Consider the following 22,824-nt stretch of genomic DNA (forward strand, 5'->3'; position numbering starts at 1 on the left):
TTCTACAGCATGATAAATGGGTGGTAATTACCAAGTTTGTTTTTGACAAAAAAGCAGGTATTCAGACCCTTCATAACCCTCCCAATGCACTGTGGCATTTGTACAGACAACATTCGATCTGTCCCAGCCTTGCCAGTGCCCCCTCAATCCTTAGGATCCTTCATGATGAACTGTAATCTCTCAAGGGACATCAAATGGTAGTTACACTGAACCAAGTTGAATATGATCCTATGGTCTTCCAAATAGTTGAAATCCTCCTTCCTCAGAGACACAGAAATGCGTGTAGAGTCGCAAATAATCAAGGATGGCTACGGGGGATGGGTGAGTGATGGTGGCTCCAATGTATAACCTTTTAAAATGTAAATGAAATGTATGTTTTTTCCTATAGCAGGCATAGATGAACATAATATTTCTATGTGTAAATACACATACAAATATAAGTAGAATGTATACTTCTAGTCATAACGGCTCTCTGGGAAAAAAGTGCATATTCAGGTAATGTGATACCTCTTACTGGACCAAAAGTGAATGGGATCAAAAAGTCATCCGCCCATATTAAGAGAGACAGAACTGCTATGTCAGGGGCTCAAATGCTTGAGCCTCTGGGGTAAGACCCTTCCAGTTTGCAAACCCTAAATCTAGCACTCTGGTCCAGTTACAGGCACTGCATTCTTTACCTTGTGCACCTGGGGTATGGACACTTGCACACAGCCCTTCCACGGCAGAAGTACCTACCTGGTGTCTGTTCGGGTGTCCCACCGAGAGCTGGAGCAGACTGCTCATGCCTGGTCAACCTCATAGCTTAAAAATCAACAACAACTCTATTTAAATAAGCATTAAAAACAACTTGAGCCTAGAAAATACACTCAGCGCTAACTCACTGGATAGGAGGGGCATGTTTAAGTTTCGTTGTCCCATTTGTAATTAATGTCGCACAAGAGATGTTTGAGTCACAAAAGCTTTGTGGTTTTATGTGAATCTCAAGAACATCCTTGAATGTTACTTCAACTCTTAATCTTCAAAATTGTTATGTGGAGTCAGTTAACAAGAAAGAACAATAAACGAACTTTATATCCCCAAAGTGACGAGTTAAGTTATAAGAGAACTGAGAAATTCATAGAAATTGTCATTTATTTAATCTAGATATCAGTTTCTAGGATCTGATTCAGTCTTCCCTGTAGCCTAGCACTAATACAAGTTATTCCTAAATGGCCACCTGCTATTATCTCTGCTCCCTGAAAAACTGAGCTATTGATGGCTTAAAGGGCTTTCATTGACTCCTTCCAAACTTCACAAAACCACATTTCTATAGCTTGTCATAAATTAGAGAAAAATGCAATAAATAAAATCAAATCATATTTATGATTCAAAATGATTATGCTATATAAGGCTGTCTTCTAATAAATGTCAATGAAAAAAGCAAACCTTTCCACTTCTGACAGGATAAGAAATATGTCTTATGGGGTTGTGTTATGGATATCACAGCAGTTGTTTAAAAATTAAATCATTTAATAAATTTTACAAGTTAGTAACGTATTTAAATGTGCCCATTCACTGGTATGGTGATTTAGTTATGAATTTTTAATTATTCGTCATTCATGAGCCATTGCTAATCATTAGTGGTCATTTAGTCATTTGGTAATTTAGGGAAATTTTTGTTCTCTTTCAAAGTGCAATATAAAGAAAGACCTTTAGAAAACAAGTATATGTGGTCTTTTTTTTAAGTTGGCGATGAAGCTTCTTTTTATGTATAAATTATCTGGTGAAGTTGTGCAGAAATTCAACTTCTCCTCAGCCTGGTTCTTCCTTTTCAAAAGCAACCCTTATTTTTGGTTTGTCTGGGAGCTTGTTTGACTGTCTCCATCATGCATGAAAAGCAAATGTATGCCAAATTTCCACTCTGCCTCCTCCGCTGCCATGGGTCTGACCTGTCTACGTCTTCTTGGGGAAGCTCTTTGGTTACAAGGTTGGTCGTGCACACCTTCGTATCATAGGACTTAGGAGCGAATGGGGCTTCTGCATTTCTGGCCAGGCCTCAGTGGATTTGTTGCCGTCTACATTTCAAAACAATCTACTGCTGGACCAGAGCTTTGCTTCACCCACAAACTGGAAAAAGCCCCCCATAGCACTGACATCCCTGGGGTGACCCTCTAGAGAATCTGAAGCCCAAAACTGCTGAAGGAGCTCAGTTTGCTAAATATGCTACTCTCTGTGAACATTTGACAAGACAAGGCAGCCTGAGAAAGACATTAAACAGATTTCAAGGAAGGATGGAAGAAGATACTCAACGAATTTTGGAGGTCAAGGTCTCAGGGAGGGAGAGGGCCCTCTTGGATTCCACAGGCCCCTTCACGCTGTCTCTCAGAGAACGCACACTCTTCTGGCGGTTCCTCGCAAAACGAGCCCTCTTAATCTTCCACAATGCCGCATCACTGAGATTAGCGACATTGGTCCTTACAGCAGTGATAGCTGTGCAAAAGGAATCAGATGTTATTTTCTTTAACAGGCTACGTAGCACAACTAGTTTGAAACAATCCATCTGTGTATATTTTCAAGATTAAAATACATCTTTCATGGATACATGAATCATTCATCTCTCTTTCTGTGGTGGGTCTTATATAAAAAGTCATCACTATAGGGGCACCTGGGTGGCTCAGTCGGTTAAGCATCCAACTCCTGATTTCTGCTCAGATCATGATCTCACGGTCATGAGATGGAACCCTGCATCTGACTCTGCACTGGGCATGGAGTCTGCTTGGGATTCTCTCTCTCCCTCTTCCTCTGCCCCTTCCCAGCACTCTCACTCTCAAAAAAAAAAAAGTCATCGCTATTGCCTATCATGACTATTGCCTATGATTTTCCCTTTTTCTTATTTTTAATTTTTAAAAAATTTTATTTTAGAGAGAGAGTATGCAAGTGGGGGGGAGGGGCAGAGAGGCAGAAGGGAAGAGAGAGAGACTCTTAAGCAAGCTCCATGCTCAGTGCAGAGCTGGACACAGGGCTCAATCCCACGACCCTGGGATCATGACCTGAGCCAAAAATCAAGAGTCAGACATTCAATCGACTGAGCCACCCAAGCACCTCTCACCTATGATTTTTCTGTTTAGACTGTAAGATTGCATTGTCTAATTTTTATTATCACTGGATAAATGGTTGAGTGACCAACTTTTCCCATCTATTTAGAGCTGTAGGTAACTAACTGATTAATAAGCATGTAAGAGTGAATTTGCAAAGTGTAAATATATCTCACAAAACTGTTCACAAACATTGCGTGATGACTGAATAATATTTAAGAAACACACCATCAGAAATGGTTATCATAGGTCCTCAAGGAAATGAGAAGAGTTTTGAGGTTGGAATGCCAGAAAATGATTAACCTATGGATTACTAAAGAGTTACTCAATAAATATTTGATAAGCTGAGTTCATGAAGTCAGGGTATCCTTCATAATGGGAAATTAAGTTACAGGCATAGTATTGTCTGCTTTTCTAGCAGGTACAAGAACAGTTACTGTGACTGTTTAAGGCAAGCTCTTCTTTTGCTTACTTGTAGGAAAAGGAAATTCTTTGTTACAATCCAAATGTAGCTGAGCTTCCAAAGAAAGTGTCTCAAATCTGTTGACAAAGAATTCCCAGCTCAAAGCAGGAATATCTTGCTTAAGAAAATGCAGGAGTAAAAGCTTGCTCAGTATTGTGGGTCGATCTTTAACCACAGTATCAAACTGGAAATCAAGACAAAGACACAGACCCTGGGGTAGAGAGGGGAGAAAAGGTAAGTCAGATGTAAACATCTAAGCTACTTCAAAGCAGCTACACTAAGCAAAGTCAGTAAAACGAGGTAACCTCCTCAATCCATACATATAATGTAATATAGGATAATATAATGTAGAATACTCCAACTAAAATCTTTTTTCATTGCAAGTCTGGTAGAAATAAAATACAGAAGAGGAACTTCTACTTGTAGAATCTCTCTTGAATTTTAGTTCAGAAATCTAAATTAAATGTATGTTATTAGTTTTTAGATGCATTCCCTAATAACCACTTGATCCAAATGCTCTCAAACCAATGTTTCTTTTTTCAATGTCTATAGTTTCTATCAAGAGAATCATACTTCCAAAGCTACATTGTAGAATACACAATACGGTTTTCTAATTCCCTTTCAATGCTATATTCTGCGGTTCTGAAAGGAAGTAAACTCATCTTGTCATCTTGGAATATGAGTGGAACACAGAATCTTAAAAAATCAAAGTTGGAATGGATTGAGCTTCCATTTCTCTAGTATATGAGCCTGCTTACCATTCCCCCCGCTCCTCTTTTAAAATTTATTTATTTAAATTCAAGTTAGTTAACATACCGTGTACTATTGGTTTCAAGAGTAGAACTCAGCGATTCATCACTCACATATAACACACAGTGCTCATCCCAACAAATGCCCTCCTTAATGCCCATCACCCATTTAGCCCATCGCCCCACCCATGAAACTTAAAAGCCATGCTTCACTCAACCATTCTATTAATTCATTCAACTCTCGTCTGTTGAGTGCCTCCTACATTCCACACCCTGAGCAGGGATAGGACCAACAGAAAAGGCCTATCCAGAAGACAACTGGGAATTTTTATCAGAGAAGATGTGAGTCCACACTTAGCAAAACCATCTCATTTCTCAGCTCCTGTGCTTTCTTCTTGGTCCCTTTTAGAGGAAGAACCTTTACTCTGGATTGGAAGCAGTGTATACACTCAATAGTTAAGAATGTGGACTTTATTATGACTCAGACCTGAGTTTGCTCTGCCACGTACTAGCCATGTGACTCTGAAAAAGTTACCTACCCCTTCTGACCCTCAGCTTCTCTATCTATAAAATGGGAACCCACAAGGTTATTGTGGGGATTAAATGAGACCATGGATGATGGGACACTTCTAATACACTGCCCTGGAAAGACAGGACCTATTTGACAAATTTTAACTTTTGCCATGATTACTAGTTTTAATTATAATGATATAATAATAAGCCAGGTGCCATTGTGGGGAAACAGGAGATCAGATCTTTGGAGGTTCTAGTCTCCATTCTACTACTAATTCACTCTGTGTCCTTTAAAAAGTCACATTCTGGGGCACCTGGGTGGCTTAGTCGGTTGAGTGTCCAACTTCAGCCTAGGTCATGATCTGGCGGTTCCTGAGTTCGAGCCCCACATCGGGCTCTGTGCTGACAGCTCAGAGCCTGGAGCCTGTTTCAGATTCTGTGTCTCCCTCTCTCTCTCTGCCCCTCCCCCACTCATGCTCTGTCTCCCTCAAAAAAAAATAAATAAAATAAAAAATAAAAAGTCACATCATCTCTCCGAGACTTGGCTTCTCCAATTATAAAATAAAAGTGCCAAACAGAATAAATGCACAACTCTCTCCAGGTCTCATATTTCATGTTCCTTTGACTTTAATTTGTGGTGTTTCATTTTGATAGCATATTTGCCTTCTCATGTTTTGCTTTGATTTATACAATAATTCATCACGGAGATTTCTCTTAAAGTAACTAGCAATTAAAGACAAGATCTCCCAGCCCAGGAACCAGCCAAATAGTATAAGATAAACCAGCTTAGTGTAAAAATCTGCCATAAAAAAAAAAGTTATACCATAATTATATCTGTCAAAAGTGACATTGCCATATGGACAAAGAAAAGAAAGTATTGACAAATAAAAACAAAAGGTCTGTTAATAAGGTGTGGTTCTGGGATATTTTCCCATTTGAAAATTCTCACTGTTGCTGTCCTCCTTCTCCTCCTCCTCCTCTTCCTCCTCCTCCTCCTCCTCCTCATCATCATCATCACTACTGTATGTGTTTATACTGCTACGATTTGGTTGACCAGAGCACCATCTGCAGAGCAGATAACACACATCTGAGGGCCGTCACCTGCAATGCCGGCCTCTTTATGGTGTCAAGCAGGAGACCGGCCCTGGTAGCCACGGCTGGGTTGACATCCTCCACAGCTGTCAGAAAGCAGCAGAAGGCATGTGCCAGGGAGTACTTCAGCAGGTGGTTTTTGGTGACGGAGTGAATATCCAAAAATCTACAAATTACAGCCACTTTCTCCACTGCAAAGTAAAAGGCAGAGGGGAAAAAAGGGAGGGGAGGACATTTAATAAGCTAAGAACTGAACACATAAAGAAAAAGTTAACTCTGGGCCCCCACACACTATTTTGAAATACCAAAAGGAAATTTTAATGCCACCTTCTTGCATGTTCCATCTCATCTGGCAACAGAGACCATTTCTACCTAGTGCAGTACTTTCCTGTGGGTTTGCCTTTTTTTTTTTTTTATGGTCTTCCTCACTGTTTAATTCAAACTCCATTTCAAACTATTCAAAATGTCTCCATGCTCATTTCTTTGTCCATTCCATAAGACCTTCTGTGGACCACACAGGGAGACAGGAGGTGTCCACCAGGCCTGGCTTTAGATTCTAGATCCCCTACTCCACCCTTAATATGTCATGATGTGAAATGACAACAAATGGACTTCCCAGGGCTATAGCAGCCACATATTTTTTATATGCAATATATGCTTTCTTACTTGATAGATTTTTTTAAATTAAGTTTCTTTATTTTAATTCTAGTACAGTTAACACACAGTGTTATATTAGTTTCAGATGTGTAATATAGTGATTCAATAATTCCATACATTGCTCAGTGCTCATCATGGTAAGTGTACTCTTTAATCCCCATCACCTATTATCTCACCCATCCCCCCACCCTACTCCATAAGTCAGTCAGTCTAATTATTCTGAAACTCTACATTAAATGACTCCAGGGGCGCCTGGGCGGCTCAGTCGGTTAAACATCTAACTTCAGCTCAAGTTGTGATCTCACAGTTCATGAGTTTGAGCCCCACATTGGGGTCTGTGCTGACAGCTTGGAGTCTGGAGTCTGCTTGGGATGCTGTGTCTCCCTCTCTCTCTGCCCCTTCCTTGCTCATCCTCTCTCTCTGTGTCTGAAAAATTAATAAACATTGAAAAAATTATATTAAATGACTCCAGGCACCCTTAAAACATGGCTTTATAAGAAGTTAAAGTAACTAGTTAAGTAATAGAATGCCATGAAAATAAAACTTTCAGTATTTTGTTGAAAGCATTCCAGCAGCCTAGAATATTCTTCCTGTTCTTCTCTACTTATTGCTATTGCACCATCTTAAAGAATATGCTGCTGAGATTCTACTTGTTCTGTAAAGTCTACTCTGACCTAGAATGGCCTTTTGGTCCCATGAACTCCTACAAAAATACTACTCATTTACATCCTATTCATTTACATAAGATATTTGTGTGCTCATAGATAGCTATACGACATGTCTTCTTTTGTGGTCTTGAGTTATATTTGTATCTTTAGTTTCTTTTTAAAAATTTTTTTTAACGTTTATTTACTTTTGAGAGACCAAGAAAGAGACAGTGTAAGCAGGTGAGCAGTAGAGAGAGAGGGAGACACAGAATCTGAAACAGGCTCCAGGCTCTGAGCTGTCAGCACAGAGCCCGACGCGGGGCTCAAACCCACAGACTGCAAGACCATGACCTGAGCTGAAGTCGGACACTTAACCAGCTGAGCCACCCAGGCGCCCCTGTATCTTTAGTTTCTTAACCTCCTACATGTTTATATTTGGCTTTATCAATTAAATTAGTAGTTTCTTGAGAGCAGGAATCTGCTCTTACATTTCTTTTTATTGGTCCCATAGTATCTAGTACATATAATATTTATCAGTAAATTCACCAATTCACTTATTTTAAAAACATATACTTAAAAATATATTTATATATTTAAAAATGTGTGTGTGTGTGTGTGTGTAACTAAGAAACTATCCCAGGTACTTGGAGGACGATGGAAGTAAGTGGAAAATGAATTGTTACAGACTCAATGTTTGTGTTCCTCTCCCTCCACACCAAAATTTGTATGTTAAAGCCCTAACCCCAATGTGATGGCATTTGGAGGCGGGGCCTTTGGGAGATAATTAGGTTTAAATGAAATCATGAGGGCAGGGCCCCCATGATGGGATTTGTATCATTATAAGAAGAGGAAGGGAACCAGAGCTTTCTATCTTTCTCTCTACCATGTGGGACACAGAGAGGAGGCAGTCATCTACAAGACAGGGAGGGAGCCCTTCCCAAGGAACCATATGTGTCAGCACCTTGACCTTGGACTTCCCAGCCTCCAGAACTGTGAGAAATAAATGTCTGCTGTTTAAGTCCCCCAGTCTATGGTGTTCTGCTATTACACGAGCAACCTAAGCACACTAACATATGAGTCATTCACAAGTCTTGGCTTAAAAGTCAAGTCAACTAAAAGAAATGGGACAGGCACAGCTATAACTGAAATGTAATTTTTAAAGCTATAAATGCCACTAATGAGGTATAAATAAAATGCCAAGGAGACCAAGAGATAAAGAAATAACTTTCCACTGAGGGAACCAAGAAGGTGGAACTCACTAGTGGCATTTGAAAGAGGATCAAATGGAGGCAGCATTTGAATGGACCTTGAAGGAAAGAGGATTTCAGATGGACAGCAGAGGGGCCAAGGCAAGGGTGATGGGAAGCAGGAAGCGATGGGGAAACTGCAAGCGTACGTTAGATAGAAGAGTTCGAAATGAGGCTGCAAACACTCACATTTAGACATCCAATGCGACAACATTGGATTTATCATATAAACCAGCCCCAGGGATTCACCTGGCACTAAAAAATAAGAACTCTTTGAGGTGGCTACAGATTACAGATGAACTCTTAACATATAACAGTCAACTCATCTAATGGAACTTCCATTTCTTGGAGGAATTTCGGACACACTAAAATACACAGAACCATTCAGTAAGGCACACCATGGCATGTGGGCCCTGCTTGGTGCTCCCTAAGAATAGGAGCTCTAGCAGACTGGGATGACAGTGAAGGCAGCAGATGCAAGGCTATAAGAACATGTCCAGGTTCCTTCCTTACCATGTTCCTCTGAGCACCTGCCATTCTAAGCACCAAGAAATTATACCCATCACTGCACCAGACTTGGTCCCTAATGTTTCAATGGCAAGGGCATAACAGCAGACTATCAAACTTCACTGAATTGCCTGCAGACTTTGTTAAAAATGTAGATTCCTGGCCTTACCAAAAATCTGCACTTTTAACATCCCCAGTTACTTTGTACCATGTTGTATTATATATTATATTGACCACATAATATCATGTGTTATGTTGACTATATAACTTATCATTCAAGCCAGGATCTATTTGAGAGTAAACAATTGTACAATAAATGTACCTAGAAAACAGTCATAAAATAGGACTATCCCAGGCAAACCTGAACAGGGTCTTCCTCCATAAGAACCACTTTGCAAAATACTATTATAGAGGAAGCTCAATTAAGTTGAACCACCAAAGAACACTAGCAAGGAAGACAGCACTCTTTAAAAAGAAAGGAGAAAAGGGAAAGCCAACAAGAGACATCATGACTGGACATCTGGTTTACCTTGTAACCCCGAGAGAATTTTTAAGCTAACACAGAGGTTACCTGCTTCAAACCTCATCTTCCAGTCTTTGCTGTTAAAATTGCCATTTATAATTGTCCAGAAGATGTCAGCACCATGAGGAAGTGACAAAGCATGGAGAAGCAGAGGAACTGCTAATGAAGACAGTTGGGAGAACTCAGATTTGACGACTCTCCACAGGCTGAGGAAGCAACAAGAAGCAAAGTGGTCAAAGTTATGATAATGTTTCTAGACAACAAATATGAGGGTGCCTGGGTGGCTCAGTCGGTTAAGCGTTCGACTTCGGCTCAGGTCACGATCTCACAGTTTGTGAGTTCGAGCCCCACGTTGGGCTCTATGCTGACAGCGTGCAGCCTGCTTAGATCCTCTGTCTCCCTCTCTCTCTGCTTCTCCCCCACTCACACACATGCTCTCTTTCTCTCTCTCTCTCACTGTCTCAAAAATAAATAAACTTTTAAAAAAAGGAAACAAATACAATTATCTTAGTTTATGGGAAATGTCGTTAACAAGTGACTGGTAGGAATGTTTTTGGTGAAATTACAGTCATCCACAAGACTATAAACCTCTGGTAAACTTTTCCTATGCTCTGTTCTATTCATTTTTTTAAAGAGATTCCTTTTATGTAACAACATAGGAAAACACCACTTAATATTACATATTAACATAAAAATTAAAAATCGTATATTAGAAATCAGATACATAAATGAGCAATGACTTAAACACTATACAAAACTGACATTAGTTCTGGGAGTGAAAGTGATTCTTTTTTTAAATTTTCTTATAGTGAACATCTGGGGAATTTTGTTGGTTTTGCCTGCCCAGCAGCCTTTTCCTCTTTATTCTAGCAAAGAACAACTCTTTCTCTGTTAAGAACAGCCTCTCCACCCACTGGCAGGCCTGTCATTCAAGGTCTCCCCCTTCCTTAATCATTAAGAGTGAACACAAAACCAAGGTTTTTCAAAGTAGTTGAAGGAAGCAAACCATATACTAGAGCTGACAGAAAACCATCTCAGTGACACACAAAAAAACCCTGGATTTCACCAGTTCCATATGGCCTTCCCAATTCTCTAAGGCAGCCTTGTTTGAAATTAGGAAAATAATGTCCTTCCCCAGATCCCATCATTGTCCGTCATGGCTTTGGTATCAGAGTGGTACTTTGAGGAAAAACCTTGGCTACGTAGCCCAAAGGCCAAGGTGGAGACCCCAGAGCACCAACAATTGATTTGGCCTGGGTCAATGGCCTGTAAGATGCTGCTTTAACAACAAAAGTCAGTCCACATAGGATTCCCACTCCCATTGAATGCACAGAGCTTCTGCCTAACTACTCCTGACCCTGCTCCTTCAATGGCTGTTGCCTGGATTTGCTCATCCTTCTGTCCAGATCAGTCCTAGTCTTCCCCATATCCAGCTCAGCCAGGTCTACCCTTCCACCAGCTCCTCCCATTACACCTGTAGAGTCGCCATTTTATCATGAGGAAAGTTCTGGAGACCCTCCACCTTTCCCATTGTATGCTTCTGTACTGGTTTGAACCGTATTCCTACCCAAAATATTCCTAATCCCAACTAAGACTTCTTTTCCTTCTCTTTCATATTTTTCTCCCAAATATCAATCCTCCTCTGATTTCATTTGCCTCCCATCTTAGCCTGGATCCCAGAGTCAACCATTTCCTTACTCTAAAATTCCTTGTCCCCCTGACTTCTACCAAAATCACAAATCCCCACTTCTGAATAAACCCACATTGCCCCCTTTTCTCATCCACTCTCAGACCCCCGGGACTAACTTATCCTACTAATTCCTGCTAACTTGATCCACCACAAACTGGTGCTAACTAATTTCAGCTTGACCCTGAAGCTGGTCATTCTTAGATTACTTCTGGTGGACACCCTGCTGCTTTCTTCTATGAGTTATTCCATACTTTTTCCCGTGTTCCTTGAGCTCCCAACCTAATCTCTATCCTCCTCCCTCTCAGGAAAAGACATTAGCACTCATTATTCTTAAGGTTCAGTAATGAGCTCTCTTTGACACTTTATTTCTCTTTTCCTTAAAATATATTTCCTTACAAAGGAAAGAACATCCTTCCTCTCTTCCACCCACCCTTTGTTCTTGATCACATATTCTTGCCTTCCAGGACCTAGCTCTACCAACTACTCCTTTTCCTCTGAGCCATTCCACTGACAACAAATATTTTCAGATCTTTATCCTAAAAAATCTCTGACATCTACTCCTTTTCCCCTCTAAATATCTTATCTCTCTCCTCCTTCTCTAATAAACTTTTCAGAAGAAAGTTCTGTGTTATATCTTTACATTCCCAAAGCCCTTGCAATATGCTCTTTGCACTCCCTTAAATGTGGGTGGTCCCTAAGGATCCCTCTCTAGGGATCCATATTCATGCTATTAAAGTACAACTCTGACCCTGTTCACTGTTTTAAGATCTTTCATAGATCTCGAAACACCATAAAATGAAGTCCTTATCTTCAAGGCTATTCACACTTGCATCCCAACCTACTTCTCTAGCTTTATTTTCCATTACTCCCCTAAAGCCACACCATGCAGCAAAAAATAAAACCTTGGTACCACCTAAGTATGCACTACTCACTTCTTGTCCCTTCCTTCTAACCCTGCCGTCTTTGCTCTTGACATTCCAACTTTCCACAAAATGTCCTGCCCATCTCACATCTCTACCTGTTAAAATTTTATCATCCTCTCAGTGTCCATCCAAATGGTATCTGTTCCTGAGCCCTTCTCTAGTCAACCAGAAATGACCACTCCCACCCTCAAACTATCCAAATAGTCCATCACACATCCCTTGGATTGACAGTGACTCACATATACACAGGGTGACCAGGTGTCTCAGTTTAAACCAGATCTTAGTCTACTTAATACTTATTGTTTGAGGTCATTATGAACATCACCCCTTCTTCATTCTCAAAAGTAGACCAATGTGAAGAGCAAATTATGTGGTCACCTTCTGTAAAAATAGTATTCACCCCCTTCCAAACTAGATTGTGAATTCCCAAAGTGCGTAGAATAAAAACATGTATCATAAACCCCCAATAATATTTGTTGAATGAATGACTCAATAAATGAAAAAATGAGCGAAGACAGATAAAGCCTCAAGTCAGTTTTGTCACCAAAACTTTTCTTACCACCTCATTCTCTTACATATAAATGAGGATAATATTTTTCTGACTTCCTTCCTGGAAGACAATAACAGTTACTTTAAGGTTCTCAGGAAGAAAAACTCTATATAAATCCAGGGCAATATTTTATTATTTTTCTTAAAATGCTTCAAAAGTCTCTAAAAATTACCTTATCAGACAATATGCAGAGAGATTTCTGATGTCTGTTAGCACTTCTATTTCAAGTAAGAAATTGAGTAAGCCTTTAGTAGTAATGTTATACTAGATAATACTATGTATAGAGTAACTTAGCACATGTTGACATTTTTCTAGGGGACACTATATTCTTAAGCCATCCAACAACTGATTACTAACTATTCCTTTTTTTGCCTTTTCTATTTCTAAAGAATCTAGCATTTTTTCCCCTTCCCCTCCCCCATGGTCTTCTGTTAAATTTCTCAAGATCCACATATGAGTGCAAACATATGGTATCTTTCTCTGACTGACTTATTTCACTTAGCATAATACCCTCCAGTTCCATCCACATTGCTTGCTATAAATGGCCAGATTTCACTCTTTCTCATTGCCAAGTAGTATTCCACAGAGAATAAACTGAGGGCTAATGGGGGGGTGGAGGAGAGGGGAAAGTGGTTGATGAGCATTGAGGAGGGCACTTGTTGGGATGAGCACTGGGTGTTGTATGGAAGCCAATTTGACAATAAGTTATATTTAAAAAATAATAAATAAAGAATCTAGCAAACAAAATTACTATTCCTCATGTTTACATACTTAAAAATCAGACTCAATCAAAGAAATAGAAGTTATACCTATGACAATAAAAACAAAGAATGTTCAGTCCCTATTAGCAGAAGACAGAAAATAAATTAAAGTGAAATGATATTGATCATTAACTATCCATTATTTATTGATTGTTCAATATTGATATGCCAATTAATTTTATTGATACAAAGGAATAGACAAAAATTTATCAGGCAAACATAAGACAGTGTGCCTACGATATGTTTTAAAATTTTTTTTACAGTTTATTTATTTATTTTGAGAGAAAAAGAGACAGCACAAGTGGGGAAGGGGCAGAGAGAGAGGGGAAGAGGGAGAATCCCAAGCAGGCTCAGCACTGTGAGCACAGAGCACGACCTGGGGTTAAACCCATGAAACTGTGAGATCATGACCTGAACCAAAACAGAGTCAGATGCTCAACCAACTGAGCCACTCAGGCATTCCTACAATATGTTTTTAAAAGTTAATAAAAATGAACTGATTAAACTCATAAGGTAAATAAAAATACAAAAACCAGGAGTTTCCTAAACTTGAGCTGTAATCAGAAAATATAATGAGTGGAAAAAAATAAGGTTTGTAATAACACTAAAATATCTTTCTGGAAAAGAACAACAACAACAAAAAAGGCAGAATGAAAATAATGAAAAACATTTGAGGAAAATAAAAGAGGACTTGAAAAGAGAAGTCTTATAATTTTTTAAAGGAAATGTTCTTAATTAATCTATACATTTATTTCAAATTTCATCAAAACCCAAATGAAATTTGAAATTAAAAAAATCTAAATAAAGTCTTTTAAGAAAAATAGACATTGGAGAAAAACAGAGATAATTATAAGATCAACGAGACTGCCCTAAAATATAATAAATGATATACTGAAGTTAAAAAAAAAAAAAAAAAGTCATTCCTATAGGCGATTGGGCTGTCCAGGCTCCCAGAAATGACCCAAATGAGTTGGTAAGACTTGTCCTAACTTTGATTTTCATAGCTAAGGTCTAAAATAGAAACAAACAAACAGGAAGACATACCTTGCAATCAACATATGATCCTGAATGTAGGCTAAAAATTGAGGATGGTCTTTTCTAGCGATGTATAAACACTCTCCATGTAGACAGAGAATCTTCAGGCAATTGAGCATATTAAAAAGAATGTCTGGCTCTTCAAACTTAGCCATTTCCTATGCACAGAACCACATGGTTACTGAGTTACCCTAAATAGCAATGCCACCAAAGCAAACCCTTAAATATCTCAAAAAACATACCTGGAAAATGGTGTATATTAGTCTCAAAGTTACTGGAAGCTGTTGGTAGCAAAACTTTCTCTCAGTGTCATTCTTTATTGCTGTGAAGAAATTATTACACAAAGGTCAGCATACCTCTTCCTTTCCCACCACTCATGACCTGATAAAGACCATAAAACCAAGAGGAGTAGAAATAAATATATACTACATTAAAAGGCATGTTATGTAATGCTTTTATTGCCTTTCCAGGGTAGCATATATCCCTTCTATGATGCAATTTCAGGAAACCTTCTAGATTCAGGGTTCTCAGCTTCCCTTTTCCACTGTAGCCCACCATATATTCAGATGTCCTTGACTCCCTAAAGCCACTCCATCCCAGCCCTATGCTCCTGTGGTCAGAGAGTTTGGCTGGTACCTATAGGGGCCTGGTGTCTGACTAGGTATGCCTTCCTTATTGAAAAGGAGATAAGAAGGTATTAAAGGGAGGTATTCAGGTTGTATTAGCACCTAAGGAGGAATTTATCCCATGGACTCATGCCAAAGGGAATTTTTTTTAATGTTTTATTTATTTTTGAGAGATAAAGAGAGACTGAGCAGGAGCAGGGTAGGGGCGGGGGTGGGGGGGGGGGTGGGGAGACACAGAATCCAAAGCAGGCTCCAGGCTCTGAGCTATTAGCACAAAGCCTGACATGTGGCTCAAACTCACAAGCAGTGAGATCATAACCTGAGCTGAAGTCAGTTGCTTAACCATCTGAGCCACTTAGGCACCCCTGAATATGCCTAACTTCTTTAAGACACCTAGAGGGGCGCCTAGGTGGCTCAGTCAGTTAAGTGACCCACTTCGGCTCTGGTCATGATCTCACAGTTTGTGAATTCGAGCCCTGCTCTGGGCTCTATGCTGACAGCTCAGAGCCTACAGCCTGCTTTGGATTCTGTGTGTGTGTCTCTCTCTCCGCCCCTACCCTGGCTCATGCTCTCTCTCAAAAATAAACATTAAAAAATATTTTCTTTAAAGAAGTTAGGCATATTGAAATCAGAACAACTACTCATGATTTTATTTTCCTGTGAGTCTAATACCTTTGCTCTTACAGTGGGGATGGTGGTCTATGGTACATGAGGCATGCTAGAGAAAAGAATTCACAAGTTAGCCAGATGTAAAAACTAATCTAAAATGTTTTCAAATCACTATTCTAAGTTTTGGCAATTACTGGAACCAGAGACAACAGGAGTCAAACTCTCTTAGCATATACACTAAATAGTTCATTAGCAATCTTGCACTTGAATGTTATTTTAATCTTTCTTTTTTTTTGAGAGAGAGAGAGAGAGAGAAGGAAAGAGGGGCAGAGGGAGACAGAGAGAACTTCAAGCAGGTTATTGGATCATAAGTGAAATCCTTGCTTCCTTTAGGGCCTGGGGCACAGAAGCTGCATGAGCTCAAGTTCCACTGGCTCTCTCCCAAAACCCTCTGCTTTGGCCAAATGCCCTAGATGGCTGTTGAGAGTGCCAGAACCCTCCTTTCCAGTCGTTCAGCCTTGGATCAGAGCTACTTTTCCAGTGAGAACATGATACGCCATAAGTAGGAAGGTGCTGCTAACGTGACAGGTTTTGTTGATAAGAAGCACGTGCTGCCAGAAAGATGCTCAGTGACCGCGGCTCTACTAGGAGCACATCCTGGACCTGCTCACTTCATAATCTGAGGGGAAATGGTTCATTTGCACCAGTCTCCACTACGGACACCAAGCCTGAACTTGCCCAAGTCGACAGTAATCTAAAAAACCAGGGCTCTGAACGTTAGGCCTGTGCAAACTGGGATATGCCAGAGTTCACCTACCAGCATGCTCCGTGGACTCGGCGCGACTGCCTGGGTTCTCCCCATGCTTGGTTGCTGGATTCTCCTCCTCCTCACCTTCAGGGCCTATAATAAACTCTGGTCTGGAAGAAAGGAGGCTGTCCTCAAGGCTGTCTGTGGGCTCCTGAAACAAATACGACAAGCAGCCAGGTGAGCAGCCTGTTGGGGAGGTAATGAATGGTTTCGCTAAGTTCAATAAAGATCGACTGAGTGCCAGCTGTGTCCCCGCCCTGTACTGAGCCCCAAAGGGCAAATGCACCTGCCTCAGAAGAAATGTGAGTTTCTTTCCATACTAATTAAAGGAGATTTGGGTCAGCTGTTACCAAAACATGTTAATTCTCTTGAAATAAATATGGAAAAATCTCAAAAACATTGCTAAATCGGCCTACGTCGGCTTTCCCTATGAGCCTGTCTCACTCACCAAGTGATTCCAATCCATGCACATTTTGTTCAGTAATAGGACTTAATTAGCAGGGAATAATAAAGGGCTCACAGCAGTATATTAAGACACAAACACTGGTTGTCCAGAGAAGCCAAATTTTTAGGAGCAAGAAATTGCTATAACATGTGAGTTAAAGAGAGTTAGGTATGGCAACCCAAGTGTTCATCAACAGATGAACAGATAGACAAAATGTGTTATATTTTGTGAAACATTAGTGAAACATTAGTCAGCCTTAAAAAAGGAAGGAAGTCTGACACATGCTACATGAATGAACCTTTAGGACACTGTGCTAGGTGAAATAAGCTAACCACGAAAAGGACAGTTATCGCATGGTTCTAGATATATGAGGTCTCTACAGTAAGTCAAATTCAGAGACGCAGAAAAATACAATGGTGGTTTCCAGGGACTAAGAGGAAGGGGGACGACAGGGAACTACTGTTTAGGGGATATAGAAATTCAGTCATGCGAGATGAAAAAGTCCTGGAGATTGGCTGCACAACTATGTGAATATCCTGAACACAATATATTTATAGATAATACATGTCATATATAATATATATGTATAAAACAAGCTACAAATACAGGTGAAATTGGAAAGATTAAGTGAGAGAGAGCACTCCTATGGCTGCCACTTAAAACATCCATCTCCAATTATCCTTCTACCAGCCTTCTTCTTTCCTTCAAGTCCCACTTCAAATATCCTCTTTTAAAATCATACTATTTTGGTAACACTTTAACCACTACACATTTTCTCAAGAATTATTTGACAGCCAGCTCAAAGTGAGGAGATCAAGACGGATGAAGTGCTAGGACACCCACAAGAAAATGAGCACAATGGCTGGGAGGGCCCTGAAGAATATCTCTGCCAACTTCACAATTTTGTTAAGGCTGAACCTGTCCCCAGGTCACCCATGAGCAAGGTACTAAATCAAACTATAAAGTGAGTTGCATGAAATTCGATATGGTAAAGAGTTTCCTGCTATTTACTGACTCCTCAACATCCACCCACGTGTCTGGAATCATCCTGCTAGGTGGCAGGGACTGGTGTTGTCCATCCTGCATACTAGCTTAAGCCTCCTGCTAGCCCCCATGTCACATCATCGCCCTTTTATCCTCTGCCTGTCCCAGGAAGAGAACTAAAGAGCGAAGGGGGCTGACATGCACAGTGAAGACCATGCATTCTAGGGCACAGCCCTCTTTTATTGATGGGCATCTCTCCCAAAAAACTTTGAGAGAGGAGAACAGAATCCTTTGGGTTCACCTCCAAATTTGTTACTTCCAGCACATGACAAATGTCAAAAGCATCAGGCACATGGGAGATTATTTGGATGGCTCAGTTCCTCCACACTTCTGCTTATTCCTCGCTTCCTGGGATGGTGCTGGGAAAATGGACACAGTAGAGACAGCCTGCTGGGGACAGGGTAGGGCTCGGGACATCTGCCTCCATCACCTTCACCCTTTCATTCCCTCCCTGAAAGAGAAGTCTGTACTTCATGCAGCCACACCCTCAGCTGATTCTGTCCTTAAGCACACACTCCTGGAATCCATGGTTACTCCCATCCCCAAGGGCATAGAGGGCCCTCAATCTCAAAATCCCCTGGGCACATTCAATCCTTTATTTTTCCTCTTTTCTCTTCATGTGAGCGACTATTCCTTCTTTTCTAAAACTGCCTCCTACCTTGGTTTTGGAGTTCTTGTTCTCCCCTGGCTCTTCCCCTGTGTCTCTGGCACCTTCTCAAATTGTTTCTGGTCATCAGTTCTCCTGTTTTCCCTCTTAACAGTTGGTACTTCCCAGAATGCTAGCGAGGCTCTTTTCTCATTCTATGCATCCCAACACAATATGCTGGCGGCTCCAAACTTTTATCTACTTCTGACCTTCTTCTTAAAACCAGATCCACATACCTGCTGGTCATGACAACCTCACCAGGATATCTGAAGGCATCCCAATCCACCATGTCTGAATGTGCCTGCGTCATGCCCACTCCTGTCAAAAAGATCACTTGTACACCAGTAAAAATCTTCTATAAACGGCAACATTATCAGTTCCCAAGCCAGAAAACATGGGTTTGTCCTCAACTTTTGCATACCTCAATGCCAACTAAATCAGCACTGCTGATTCTCTTTCCTAAAAATCCACCAGGCCTGCCCCTTCTCTTATCCCCACCACCATTGCTTTAATTCAGACTTGCCCATTTCCTCCCTGAGTGACCACATTAACCTTCTGACTAGATACCTGTCCCCAGGGCCCAAATCCTCCAATCCCTCTTCTTCAATGGCAGAATGAATTTCTCAGATTCATCACATTGTATCACCACCCTGATTAAATTCTTCAGCAGTCCCCCATTCACCAAGACAAAATTCAAACTTCTTAGTTTGGCAGGCAGAGCCCTTAATGAATGTGAAAATAAGACCGAGTCCATCTTGCCTGACTCAGCTTTCATTCACTACTTTCCCATTCTGCTCACTGCTCCAGCAACACTGAACTGCTTGCAGTTTCCTGAATGTATCATTCCCTGCTTTCTTCTGTATCATTAAAACAGAGAGTTTTCTGGGTCTCCAAAGTCCTTCTCTCCTACCACCTTCCTTTCATTAACTCCACTCCTTTCAGATATGAACCCAGGAGCTCTCTCCTTCCTACCATACCTCCAGGCTGGATATGCTGACCCTTGTCTGCCCCCACGGTCCCCTTGTTCAGACCTCACCCAGCACACTAATCACTGTGTCTAATGGTTTTTCATTTATTTAAACATCTCCTTGATTAGACTCTAAGCTTCTTGATTTTAATTTGGGTTTTTTTTTTAAGTTTATTTATTTTTGAGAGAAACTGAGAGAGAGCACAAGAAGGGGAGGGGCAGAGAGAAAAGGACTGTCAGCATTGGAGCCTGATGTGGGGCTTGAACTCATGAACCATGAGATCATGGCCTGAGCTGAAATCAAGAGTCAGACACTTAACCGATTGAGCCACCCAGATGTCCAATTTTAATTTGTTTTCACATCATCTAGAACTGTGACTTTTTTTTTTTTGGTTAAGTACCCAATGACAATGTTGAAAGACCATACTACAGGGATGTTATTTTGCAACACATAGGACAAACAAGTTCAGTAGGTGGAAAGGTATTTAAAAACTGTAGAAAAAATTTACTGTATGTATGTTACACCTCAAAAAGATTTTTTTAAGAAGTCCCTTTCTACTTAGATAAATATTAGTGGAAAGGAAGAAAAAGAGAAGAAAGTAAACAAAGGCCCAAATAATACAGATCCATCTACCTTTGATGGTGTGAGGGTATTTTGGTGATGTGTGTGTCTTAAATGAAAACTGGCTAAACAGTAAGTAACTAATGTATGGAGTAGCTAATGAATGGTATATGTTAGTTGTTTCCTATTGAAACAGTTTTCTTGGAAAGTAGGAAATGAAGCAAAGTCTTTATCAGTTGTTGATGAAGTCAATGGGTTTTCCAAACCAGGGTTACCTAGGAATTCTCAATACCCATATCCAATCTATGTCCTCGATATTTGATATGTATATTTTATAGTTTTCACTATTATCTGAACTTTGTAATAAAAGTTATTTCTGGAATACCAGTAATGCTTTGTATTTATGAAAATTGTATGAATGGATGCTCCACAACACTAACTCAAGACTCAAGAATTCTGTATGATATAGCTCCAGCTCATATCCCTTTCCACGAGCATAAGTTGGTGGAAGGAACAGGAAAATTTCTCTTTTACCACAGTCTCACATATAACTCAGCATAGAGCATAATGTAATATTGGAAGAAGACACCATTATACATGCTTCTACAGGCATTATCACTATCAGACAAGGGCAACCTCATTTTTTTAACTTCTTACCACCAGCCGGCTTTCTTCTTTAGGAGCCAGTCTCTCCAAGAGTTCACAAGCAAGCTGATAGCAGAGAATACTAGACTGACATAAGTTACATTCAATTGCCTTTTCTTCCTTCTGGCAGGTGTGGGAGCCCCCCCAGGGAGCTTGGAAGACATTGTTTATAATGGAAATAATGTCCTTTGATAAGCTGTGCTCTAAACCCATCGTAATCCCATCATCTTGTAACTCCATCTGAAAGACATCAAAATAAAGGCCAAAAAAACCAAAAAACAAAAAAGAAAGAAAGAAAGAAAAAAAGGAAAGAAAGGAAGAAAGAAAGAAAGAAAGAAAGAAAGGGAAAAAAGAAGAAGGAATTTGGTCCTTTTGTCCAATATTCCACTGGCATACTAAATGGGGATAAAATTTACTAACTAACAATATTAAGTTATTTAAAGATGATAAGAATTATAGACCATGAATATATATTGCTTTCCATGGATTCTTCTAAAAAGACTCTAAACACAAGACACACAATGGGAATTATTTTTAAAATCACGTAGGACATTTTAAAAAGTTGTTTTTTAAACTTATCACTTTGTGAGATTTTACACATCAAAAAAAAATGCTGCTCCTCACCTAACGTCCAGATCTTGGTTTCTAAATACCATTTATCCATTATCCACTAAGAGGAACCAGGGCTCCTTGGAGAAATGGCTGATTTCAAGGTTGGGGCGAGGAAAACATAAAATGAGCCTGGAACATCTTGTTATGCCAGAAATTGAGGAAGTGTTCAAGGAATGACTGGGATATGTCAATAGAACACAGGAGCCAGTCTAAAGGGACTCCCACTGGTCAAATACAGGACAATATGAACACCAAAATGAATAATCATAGTAACAGATTTTAACTCACTGAATGAAATAAGAATTCATGTGTACATGCAGATAAAAAAACAAATAAATATAGAAATGGGAGAGAAGAGAAACTGTTTCCTCAGTAGAATGCCAGCTAATAAATTAAAAGAAATGATAAAATTAGAAAATTATCATTTGGTAACTATAATAGTAATAATTGATCCAGGCATGAATCAGCCCTGGATGCTAAAACTATTAGGTAAAAGTCTGATGAGAAACGGGAAATCTCAGTCTGCAAGTTACTTGTTAATTACAAATGGGGGAATAGTGGCTTTGGAGTAGAGAAATTTGGCAGAAATCACCTTCCCAAGTTATCACCACCAGGTAAGGCAACATTATCATGTCACCTGCCTCCTGATATAATGCACTGAAAAGGATATAAAATCACACTAGTAGTGTTTCTGCCAAAAAAATGCTTAACCCAAATAGATTCATAAAGAAACATCAGACAAGCTCAAATTGAGGAACATTCTACAAAATAACTGGACTGTACTCTTCAAAAATCAAGAAAATGGAAGATGAACAAAGACTGAAGAACTGCTCTGGATTAACAAAGACTAATGAGACAGGACAAATATTTGCAACGAAGTGATGCTGGCTTGCGTCCTACATCAAAAATATTTTCTTTTCTTTTGCTATAGAGATATAATCATTATATCAATTTAAAAAATGATTAGTTTCTGTGGGTCAGATAATAGATAATAGTATTATAACAATATTAATTTCCTAATTTTGATTGATTTCCTTATTTTGTACTTGGTTATATAAGAGAATGTCCTTATTTTTTAGGAAATACACTCAGAAGTATTTAAGGATAAAGGGGCACCATATTTGCAACTCACCCTCAAGTGGTTTATTTTAAAAATTCTACAATTCATACATACATATACAGATTAAGAGCAACAGAAATAAATGTGGTAAGTGTTAACATCTGGAGAATCTGGGGAAGGAGCATTTGGGAATTCTTTGTGCTATCCTTGCAACTTTTCTGCAAGCCTGAAATTATTTCAAAATAAAAAGTTACAAAGAAATGTTCTCCCGACCAGACTTTTAAACTTGTCTTTTAAAATTACCTTCAAAAATCAATTTCTAGAATATATTTAAATCAGCCCATCACTATAGAGTTGTACCTTGCTCTT

The 22,824-nt window shown here is 39.6% G+C and overlaps 1 protein-coding gene across 1 annotated transcript in view; it reads right to left on the reverse strand.

The window, feature by feature from the left end:
* Window positions 1-22,824, reverse strand: part of UNC79 (unc-79 homolog, NALCN channel complex subunit) — a 213,917-nt gene that overhangs the window by 106,129 nt on the left and 84,964 nt on the right. Inside the window, exons 16-24 of the mRNA XM_047080178.1 lie at window positions 20,796-21,023; window positions 16,484-16,625; window positions 14,674-14,753; window positions 14,441-14,589; window positions 9,521-9,678; window positions 5,901-6,082; window positions 3,547-3,748; window positions 2,290-2,469; window positions 736-801 (exon numbers count right to left, since the gene is read on the reverse strand). Of these exons, the coding sequence (XP_046936134.1) occupies window positions 736-801; window positions 2,290-2,469; window positions 3,547-3,748; window positions 5,901-6,082; window positions 9,521-9,678; window positions 14,441-14,589; window positions 14,674-14,753; window positions 16,484-16,625; window positions 20,796-21,023 (1,387 nt within the window). The remainder of the gene's footprint in view (window positions 1-735; window positions 802-2,289; window positions 2,470-3,546; window positions 3,749-5,900; window positions 6,083-9,520; window positions 9,679-14,440; window positions 14,590-14,673; window positions 14,754-16,483; window positions 16,626-20,795; window positions 21,024-22,824) is intronic.

The sequence above is a fragment of the Lynx rufus genome, unplaced genomic scaffold, assembly GCF_022079265.1.
Source record: "Lynx rufus isolate CCGP_SWC_20201006 ecotype Redwood Valley unplaced genomic scaffold, mLynRuf1.p SCAF_17, whole genome shotgun sequence".
NCBI classification, from domain to species: domain Eukaryota; kingdom Metazoa; phylum Chordata; class Mammalia; order Carnivora; family Felidae; genus Lynx; species Lynx rufus.